The sequence below is a fragment of the Gossypium hirsutum genome, chromosome D01 (genome assembly GCF_007990345.1).
Source record: "Gossypium hirsutum isolate 1008001.06 chromosome D01, Gossypium_hirsutum_v2.1, whole genome shotgun sequence".
Taxonomy (NCBI): domain Eukaryota; kingdom Viridiplantae; phylum Streptophyta; class Magnoliopsida; order Malvales; family Malvaceae; genus Gossypium; species Gossypium hirsutum.
This window is the reverse complement of record NC_053437.1, coordinates 55,083,389-55,094,417: the sequence shown is the minus strand read 5'-3', so window position 1 is coordinate 55,094,417 and position 11,029 is coordinate 55,083,389. Positions and strand designations below refer to the sequence as shown.

At 36.3% G+C, this 11,029-nt stretch overlaps 1 protein-coding gene across 1 annotated transcript; it reads right to left on the bottom strand.

Annotated features, from left to right (window-relative positions):
* Nucleotides 1-5,041: 5,041 nt before the first annotated feature.
* On the bottom strand, nucleotides 5,042-6,904 carry LOC107921557 (uncharacterized). Its single transcript, XM_016851395.1, has 4 exons — nucleotides 6,508-6,904; nucleotides 5,911-6,388; nucleotides 5,425-5,755; nucleotides 5,042-5,332 (listed from the first exon to the last, which is right to left on the bottom strand). The coding sequence occupies exons 1-4, from the start codon at nucleotides 6,902-6,904 to the stop codon at nucleotides 5,042-5,044; spliced, it is 1,497 nt and encodes a 498-aa protein (XP_016706884.1).
* Nucleotides 6,905-11,029: the final 4,125 nt, after the last annotated feature.

The window sequence follows — 11,029 nt, the reverse complement described above, 5'->3', positions numbered from 1 at the left end:
CAAAATGTTAATGTCATCTGTAATGCTTGGGAAATAGTTTCATTTATATTTACTTTATTAACTTGTGTTTTTTGTAGGCGAGGTTTGCTTTAGAGGTCTCCGATGCTTATGTAAAGAAGGCATTGGGAAAAAGATGGAGAGATAATAAAAGCACTTTGAAGAAAAATTATTATAAGACAAAAACCACCATCGATGAGCAATTGCAAAATGTCCCGCCGGGTATGTTGAGGTACCAATGGGAAGATGCGGTTAGATTTTGGCATTCTCAGAAAGGGGAGGTACGACATACTTCCAAACTATTGTAATTATTTTGGTTTATACTATTTACTATTTACGTACTAAAAATTTTATAACGTAGGATTGTGAACGAGTTGGAAAAAGCAGCCGGCAGCAACAAAAATTCACTCAAACAGCCGGGTCGAGAAGTTTTGCATGTGTAGCTGAGGCGGAGGTATTTTTAATTTTTTAATATTCTCAAATATGTATAACTTTCTATTAAATAATATTTTTACTACTATATTGTAGGAACGGTCATCCGGTCAAAAAGTTGGACGCCTACAACTTTTTGAAATTACACATAAGAAGAAAGATTGATCTGCTATGACTCCTGAAGCTGGTGAAATTATGGTACATTTACTTAATACGATTTCACTTGTTTTAGTTATTTATAGTGTTTATTTTCTAATGGTTTAATTCATTGCATGTAATGCGACTATTGTTATATTGCATTTGTTTTTTTTACTATATATTGCGTACCTAACTATGTGATTTATTTATTAGGAAAAACTAAAGAAAAAAAAGACGGAGTACGAAGCGATTGCTTCTAGTGATAGTTCGGTTCATCCTGAAGACATTGATAACCAGATTATTACTGAAGTTTTGGGTCCTGAAAAGTATGGTCGGGTTCGATTTCAAGGATCTTTTATCAGCCCAACCCAATATTTTGGATCCAGCTCGCGCCAATACATGGCTTCCGGGAGTCAATCTCAAGCTGAAGTTCAGAGGTTAAAAGACCAGATGGCTCAGATGCAAGCGACCACATTTGAGGTTCAAAGGAAATATGAAGAACTTCAGCAGCAACTTAAAGCAGAGGCGGCAGCGAGGGAAGCAGAGGCTACAGCGAGAGAAGCAGAGGCCGCAGCAAGAGAAGCAGCGAGAGAAGCAGCAATAGAAGCAGAGGTTCAAAAGAAATATGAAGAACTACAGCTACGACTTCAAAAAGATGCGGCATCGAGAGAAGCAGAGCAGAGCAAAAAGTATGACAAACTTCAACAGCAGCTTCAGATTATGATGACGATGTTTAAGCAGTCGCAACTTCCGCCGTCATAGTGTATGTTGCATAAATACTTTTAACGCTTTTATAAAGAAAAGTATGAATTCACTTTTATTTATCAACTAATATTATTTTAGTCATTTAATTTGAAATATTATATAAATTTATTGTTTTTGGTTAGTTTAGATTTGGTTACTTTTGATTTGCTGTTGCAGGAGGGCTAAAAAAAATAAAAAAATTTATTTTAAAAAAATCCCAAAATTAGTGGCGTTTTTTCTAAGCGCCGCTAAAGAACATGATCTTTAGCGGCGTTTTTTTCTAAGCGCCGCTGAAGAGCATGATCTTTAGCAGCGTTTTTTTCTAAGCGCCGCTAAAGAACATGATCTTTAGCGGCGTTTTTTTATGTAAGCGCCGCAAAAGTTAGTGGCGTTGTCATTAGCGGCATTTTTTGTGGTGCTTCTAGAAGTGCCGAAAATTGAGTTAGTGGCGTTAAAAAGCGCCGCTAAAGACCTAAAAAGACGCCGCTAAAAACCTGTTCTACTGTAGTGTCAATTTAATTTTCATATGCTTTATCAATATCAAGAATCAATTATTCATGGTTTACAAACATTGAACGATATAACAATAACCACACATAAATATAAATTGGCATGCACTTCTCATGGCTTAATCGGGTGATTATACATCGGATAAACAGATCTCTGAACTCCCAGAAATATCAAATACAATTTACCGAGTTAAGCGGGCCAAAGCATACGCTCCCTTATAACACCTCAAATAACCCAATGAGTGGAAACTCATGCTCAACACTCATTTATCTACTCCAAACAAATCAGTCCACATAGAGCTATGTGCTCACAATGTCACAAATAAATGTGAGTACTCACAAATCCTATAGGATGCCAACTATATCCACTGGATCTACCATGCATGTTTGTCAATATATTAAGTCAAACATAGCATATAAATCAGTCATTATTGTGCTCAATTTAATGTGACAAAATGCTTATGTGTAACATGTAATATAGCCATTTAACATCCAATTAAATCAAGCATTTCATTTGCCAGTTTCCAATGTTCAATTACCAATTGTAACACCAATATATCATGATCAAAAACTCCAGTAAACATGCTTTAATCATCAATATAATTAATCTAATTAAATTGCACAAAACCACCTAAATGCTTATTTACCATTATTAAATAAAAATTCAACTCTTGTACATATAATATCAATCTTGCAAAAATTAGCCATTCAACCATAATTAATCAATTGAAATCATCAATTAAGCTACTAATTAAACATAAATGAGGGTCAAATTATCAAATCGCCCTTAAAAACACTCACCACACCATTTATTCTACCACCAAACAAGTGATCAACCAAGCAAATCCAAGCTTCAATTCCGGTTAGCTCGGTTCTCTTCAATATTTGGAGCTTCAATAGAGATAAAGTAGACATTACCACCTTTCCAATGCTATAATAAACACAGATTTTAATTAACTATACTAATCGAAATCCTCTCACAAAGGTACCTTACCAAATTTGTAACATCAAGTCGAAAACTCGATTCATCACAAAATCGATCTCTCTAACCCTCCTAAACACTTTCAATCATAAATACTAGACCAAATACACTTATACCAAGCATCAATTTCATCTTTAAATTAATTTCATAAAATTTTGAAAATCGGTTCATGAAGATGATGAAATTCAGATTTCTTTAAATTGCCTCACAAATAATGTTTAATCTTGATAAATAAGTTCCAAAACCTTTTAATAGATCCATTTTGAGTTGGAACATTCATTGGTTTGTGAATTTCCTCTCAAAATTCAAGATCCACCATTAAAGAACCATGTGTTCTTGGAAGAAGATGACATTGGTAAAAATCATTTAATTGATTCTCAAATCATGTAAATATGTTTCTAATCATCATAAAAACAAGTTTAGGATTAAAGATTACCTTTGATTCGCTTTAAATTCGTTGATTGAAAATCTTGATTCAAGAAACTTGAGAAATTTCAGAATATTTTTTGCTACTTTTGAGAATAATTTCGAGTGAATTGAGAAAGTATTTTGAGAAGGAAAGTGGTTGAATCTATTCTCTAATGATAAATATTTGAAATCGTGCAAAGAAAACGAATTTTAAAGCTCTCTAATCAGATGTAAAATGTGTCAAAAGTGGGCAAGATACATTAGTTTTAAAACTGAAATAACCCACCAGAAATTTAAAACTTGGGAAATTTGCCTCATGACCACTCCCACATTTCTTTTACTTTACCATTTAATCCTTTCCCTCCAAAATTCCAAATTTTAAGGTTTATTTGCCATATAAATACTCCAAAATTTCTCTTGTTTAACAATTAAATCTAATTTAATTAATATTTAAATTTTACTCAAGTTACCCCCAATAAAAATTATTTAAAATTCTTTTTCAACCCAAATTGATTATTTTCACTAATAATTATTTAAAATCTTTAAAATTAATTTTTCAAAATATTTTTTTTTTATTTTTTGGATTATTGTTTAATCGATTTTAGATTAAATTAACCTCTTAAATTAAATTAAAAATTACTAGAAACCCTATAAATTCCTAGTTTCACACTCGGAACCCTAAAAATATACCTAAAACTACTACACTCGATTTAGTGATATTACAATTCTCCCCCTTTAAAAAGAAATTTTGTCCTCAAAATTTACCTTAATCAAACAAATATGGATTCTGACATTTCATCATATCTTTTGACTCCCAGGTGGCTTCCTTAGTCTTGTTGTTGCGCCACAAAACTTTCACCAACAAAACTATCTTATTGCGTAGCACATTGACCTCCGACTGACCATCGGACTGATGATTATAAGCTGAACTGAAATGAAGCTCCGAACCCAAAACCTCATGCAATGACTTCCAGAATTTCAAAGTAAACCGCGGATCTCGGTATGCTATGATCGAAACAAGAACTCCATGAAGACGAACAATCTCTTGAATGTAGAGCTCAGCTAATTGATGTAGACTAAAAGTTGTACAGACCGGCAGAAAATGTGTAGACTTCGTAAATCTGTCCACAATCACCTAGATCGAATCCTTACGTGTTGGGTCAAAGGCAAACCTGAAATGAAGTCCATCGTAATTCGCTCCCATTTCTACTCCAAAATCTGAATAGGCTAAAGCAAACCCAATGGACGCTGATGTTCGGCTTTCACCCTCTAACAAACCAAACATCTCGCAAAAAATTCAGCAACATCCTTCTTCAACCCAGACCACTAATACAGAACCCAAAGATCTTACTACATCTTATTTCCACCGGGATGCATAGCAAAAGGACTACTATGACCTTCGGTAAGAATCGAGTGCCTCAGATCCTCCTATCCCAGAACACACAAGCGACTTGAAAAAGCAGAACACTATCAGAGTTGAGATCAAAATCCCACTAACACCTGACTCAACTTGACGAATCTGACGAGCCAAACTTTCATCAAAAAGCTGAAGCTCACGAATCTGTTGCGAAAGAACTGGCCTCACTTGAATTTCAGCCAACAGACCCCCATCCTCAGAGGTAGACAACCTCGCAAACATAACCCTCAAATCAACTAAAGACTTGCGACTTAGAGCATCTGCAACTACGTTCGCCTTCCCCAGATGGTACTTAATCACACAATCATAATCTTTCAGAAACTCGATCCAACGCCTCTGTCTCAACTTCATCTCCTTCTAGGTTACGAGATACTTAAGACTCTTGTGATCGGTGTATATCACACACCTCTCACATTATAGGTAGTGATGCAAAATCTTGAGCTCGAAGACTACGATAGCTAACTCTAGATCGTGAGTCAGATAGTTACACTCATGCGACCTCAACAACCTTGACACATAAGCAACTACCCTGCCCTCCTGCATCGACACATAACCTAGTCCCGTATAAGAAGCATCACTGTAGACCATATACTTCTTACCGGCTATTAGTTGTGTCAACACATGCGCTTTGGTCAAAACTGACTTCAGCTTCTCAAAGCACTTTTGCCTCTCATCAGTCCACTCAAAGGCAATGCTCAAAAACCCCTCGAAAAAGCGACGGTAATAACCAACTAACCCTAAGAAACTTCTGACCTCAAAAATAGTCCTCGGTGACTTTCAATCCAAATCGTTTCAACCTTCTTTGGATCAACCCGAACACCCTCAGCTGAAACGACATGACCCAGAAAAACCACTTGACGAAGCCAAAACTCACATTTGCTCAACTTCGCATACAACTTCTTCTTCCGTAAAACTTGCTGAACCACTATCAAGTGCTCATCGTGATTTTCCTCTAATCGAGAATACACAAATATATCATATATGAAAACCATTCTGAACTGATCCAGGTGGGAATGGAATACTCGGTTCATTATGTCCATAATGCGGTAGGTGCATTCGTCAACCCGAATGGCATGACAAGAAACTCGCAATGACCATACCAAGTCCTGAAAGTAATCTTCATCACACCTGAATCCTTAACGTTCAACTAATAATACCTAAACCTCAGATCAATCTTCGAGAAAACTGAAGCTCCTCGAAATTGGTCAAATAGATCATTAATCCTCTGTAGGGGATAGTTAGTCTTGATGGTCAACTTATTCAGCTGGCAATAATCAATGCACAGCCCCAAAGTCCCATTCTTCTTCTTCATGAATAACACCAGTACTCCCCACGGAGACACACTCAGACGAATGAACCCACGATCCAAAAACTCTTGTAACTGCAGCTTCAACTCTTTCAGTTCCTTAGGTGCCATGAGATAGGGCACAACAGTCACTAGAATAGTATCGGGATAAAGCTTAATACTGAACTCAACTTCTCTATTCGACGGTAATCCATGCAACTCCTTAGTAAACGCATCCGAAAAATCACAAACAACCGGAATCTCTTCCAACCTCATCTCCCTACTATCTGCATTCAAGATATAGGCTAGATAAGCTTCAAAACCTTTCCAAACCAACTTCTCAGCACGACGTAAAGAAATCACATTCAACAACAACTCAAACTTGTCACCAACAACAACTTTTGAACCGCCAGCACCACACAGAGTCACCAACTTTGCCTCACAATCCATTTTAGCCCGATGCTTTGATAACCAATCTATACCCAGAATGATGTCAAAACCCCAAAACACAACTCAAAAAGATCAATCGAGAACACTTGTCCCTAAACCATTAGAGGACAACAACGATAAACCTGATCCACCACTACACTATCACCTAGAGGGCTCTTAATCGTAACACTTAATATAGATGTCTCTATAGCAATCCCCAACTTTCTAGCTACGACTCTCAAGATAAATGACCTCGTCGCACTAGAATCAACTAAAGCTAGTAGAGGAAAAGATTGTAGCGTGAAAGTACCTACGATAACATCAGTGGCCCCTCTAATCCGAGGCTCTCTTACTGCATAAACGCTTGTTGGACCATTATCACAACTTATTGTAGTACCACGCTGACCAACACCTCTGCCATCATCACCTCTACCACGACCTCTCACTCGAGCAGGAGCAGGTGCAGTAGTAGCAACAAGCTGATCGCGAACAACAGTGGCTCTGCTTAGGTAGTCATTCACACGGTGCTCCATCAAACCACAGATAAGACAAGTACCCGTCATCCTCTAGTACTGACCACGATAACATCGACTACAATGCTCACATATCAGCCATACAACAACCCCTTGATCAATAAAACCAGCCTCAACTCTCGCAGCATGTCTATCCTAACTATAGCCACCAGCAACACGTCTTTCAAAACTACTAAAATAACCTCTATTACCCTTACGACCAAAACCACTAGCAGCCTCATTCGACCTCTTAACAGCTCTAGACGAAACAGCTTTGGGCTCCTTCTTTAAAGTCTCCTCTAACGCATGAGCCTTCTCAACTAGCTTGCCGAACACCTCGGTATTCTGAGTAGCCAAATAGAGCTTAATCTCATGGTTCAGCCTGAACCTAAACCTCTTACAATGGTTCACCTCAAAAGAAATCAACTCGGGAGCATACTAGCTCAACTGAACAATCTCAGCCTCATACTCATCCACTGACAGAGTACCTTGAACAAGATCCATAAACTCCCATCTCCTGGCCTCGAGATACTGCTCCCCATAAACTTCCTTTGAAATGATGATAAAAAGAAGTCCCAAGTCAAACAATCCAGTGTAGTACCCCTCTCGATAGTCATCCACCATTTGTGAGCCTCGTCCATCAGTAGTGATACGACACAACCCAACTTATCCTTATTAGAATAACCCATCTGATCGGGAATAAGAATGACGCCCTCCAACCAATACTTTGCACATGTCAAATCACCACCCCTAACACCACGAAACTCATTACTAGCAATAGCTCGTAAACACTCCAATAGTAAACCCTAACGAGCCAAAGTAGCATTGGCACCAGCGATACACTGTAGTGCTCCTACCATCTCAGACATGAACTGCTCGACATGTCCTATCTAAGCATCATCTCGCGACGGTGCATCGTCATCCATACTACCCTGACCACAATGCGACGGCATAACAACTATTGTATACTAAAAAAAACGAGTAAAAAATGTACCATGAGTGAATAGCAGCAAAAGATCCAAGATTTAACTAAATATAGTTCCTATAGGTCATTGTGTTCCTAATTCTTCCCCAATAACAATTTATATCACAAAGATCATGCATAGGCAAAAATATGAAATTTTTAATCAACACAAGCAAGCAAACATCATAATCCAATATCATTAATATTTAAGCAACCTTGGCTAAATTAAGGTTTTAAACCTAGAGCTCTGATATCACCAAATGTGACACCCCAAACCCGACCAAGACGAACCGGCCTGAATTCGAAGCATTACATTAGCCACCTAAGTGACTCTCCGGCTAACGACCACCCAAGAAACACCCCGATCTTATAACACCTTAATCTTAATCTATAACACCTTAATCTTATCCAATTATTAGTTATTTATTAATGCCAAAGCAAATTATGAGCCAAATTTAAACTTTTTCAAGGTAATTTAACCTAAGGGCGTTTTTGTCATTTTACCACCTATGGTAAAACTAACCGGATTTCAGATCTAAGGGTTTACCAACCTTCTTTTAGTCAAATTATGCAAGCCTAAAAATTTTAACTTAATTTGAGTTCGTTTATTATGTCTATTTCAAGTTTTATTTTAAGGGACTAAATTATAACAAATACAAACTATCAAGACCTATTTTTAATTATAATTTAAATGCATTTCTATCAAATTTTACCCATTACAAGACTAATCCTAAAATTTTACCAAGTTTCCTTATCATCTAAGGCTCTAATTAGACTAATCAATTTCCAGGACTAAATTGTAACTTAAACAAATTAGAATACCAATTTAAAAAGACAAATATTCAAACCCCCCAAAACCACACTGCTGTGTCCCTCAAACCGTGTGTCATTAAACGAACATGCTCAAGATGTGAAAAACTTTTAGACTGATCGCATACGCCTGTGTGTGATAGCTCCAATGTTCACACGTCCGTGTCACTTACCCACAGGCCCGTGTGAAAACCACTGCACCTATTTTTGCAAAAAACTCGTTTTAAAACCTTATTTTGCATATTTTAATAGTCAATTAAACCTGAGTTAACTATGATTAATTAACATACATATACATACACCTTCAATTGAATTTATTGACATCACTTAAGCCTCAATTATATAGAATTAGGCAATCAATTTCAAGCATAACATACACCGAATAAATCAATCAAGTGGTGTACCTTAGTCACTAGTAAACCATTCTATGGAAGCTTTATTTAAACAATCGCTAGTATAGATTTCATGCCTTACACACCGTGTTATCAAGAAACAATACACCGTAAATCATTCAATAATTAAACTCAAATATGCCTCAAAATTATTGTAAAACCATCCAAAAAAAATGTCCAAAGTCCAAAGTCCAATTACAACCAAAATTAAACTAATTCCGGGGAGTTCCACAATGCTCGATTACAGTCTCTAAAATGTGTAATAAAGTCTCTACCAAACCTAAATCTCTTGGAACACTCTTGCTCGGCTCTTCAAGCCCGAGGATTATCTGTACGAATTGTGAGGGTGTGAGCTTTAAAAAGCTTAATGAATGTTAATAAAAATGACTAGTAAATCAACTTACAAATCATGCTTAAATCACATCCAATCAATCACCAATTATCAGCAATAATAATGAAACTTGTCAATTTAATTTTCATATACTTTATCATTATCAAGAATCAATTATTCATGGCTTACAAACATCGAACGATATACAATAAGCACACATAAATATAAATTGGCATACACTTCTCATGGCTTAATCGGGTGATCATACATTGGATAAATAAATCTTCAAACTCCCTCAAATATGAAATACAGTCCATCGAGTGGAGACTTATGCTTAACACTCCCTTATTTACTCTAAACAAATCAGTCCACCTAGAGCCATGTGCTCACAATGTCACAAATAAATGTTAGTACTCACAAATTCTATGACACACCAACAATATCCACTGGATCCACCATGCATGTTGCCAATATATTCAGTCAAACATAGCATATAAATCAGTCATTATTATGCTCAATTTAATGTGACAAAATGCTTATGTGTAACATGTAACATAGCCATTTAACATCCAATTAAATCAAACATTTCATTTGCCATTTTCTAATGTTCAATTACCAATTGTAACACCAATATATCATGCTAAAAAAAACTCCTGTAAATATGCTTTAATTATCAATATAATTAACCTAATTAAATTGCACAAAACCACCTAAATGCTTACTTACCATTATTAAATAAAAATTCAACTCTTGTACATATAATATCAATCTTGCAAAAATCAGCCATTCAACCATAATTAATCAATTGAAATCATCAATTAAGCTACTAATTAAACATAAATGAGGGTCAATTTACCAAATTGCCCGATGACATTGATAAAAAACTTTTAATTGACTAAATGTAACACCACTAACCCGTCTCTATCGCCAATTTTAGGTTTTGGAGCATTACCGTACAGTCGAAAACATTTAAACCTCATATGATTCAACATGTTAATGTAATCATAAACCAATCATTTAAACCTCATATTATTCAACATGTTAATACTATCATAAACCAATCATTCACATGCATACCATCCCTAAGTCAAGCCCTCGAGGCCCTAAAAATAGCTTAGAAGCAATTCGGGACTAATTCACAACAATTTTGAAATATTTGGAAAAAAGTTACTAAATTTGAAAATAGGGGTTACATGGTCGTGTGACATGGCCCTAGGCTGTGTGAGTTTCGAAATAGGGACACATGGCCATGTCCCATCCCATGTCCTCACCCGTGTAACTCTCTGAGTAAGGTCACACGATCGAGTCACACGCCTGTTTTCCAGGCCGTGTAACTCACTGACTTGTATATTAAGAAACTATCAGATGACACATGGTCATGTCAAGGCACACGGCTGAATCATACCCCCGTGTCTTAGGCCGTGTGAGTCCAAATTTTACCTAAAATCAAGCCAACTCAAAACCAAATCATGCATAACCTTTCAACCCATTTAAACACACTTTAAAAAGGACCTAAACATCACTAAAACACGCATCAAAATGCCATTTCAAGATCCTAATTCAAATAATCAATATGCCATACAAAGGCACCACAATTAACAACAAAAAATTAACATGCCAAAACAAATCAACAATTCCTGATTTCAAGCATCATAACTTAATTCAACCACTTACTAAAA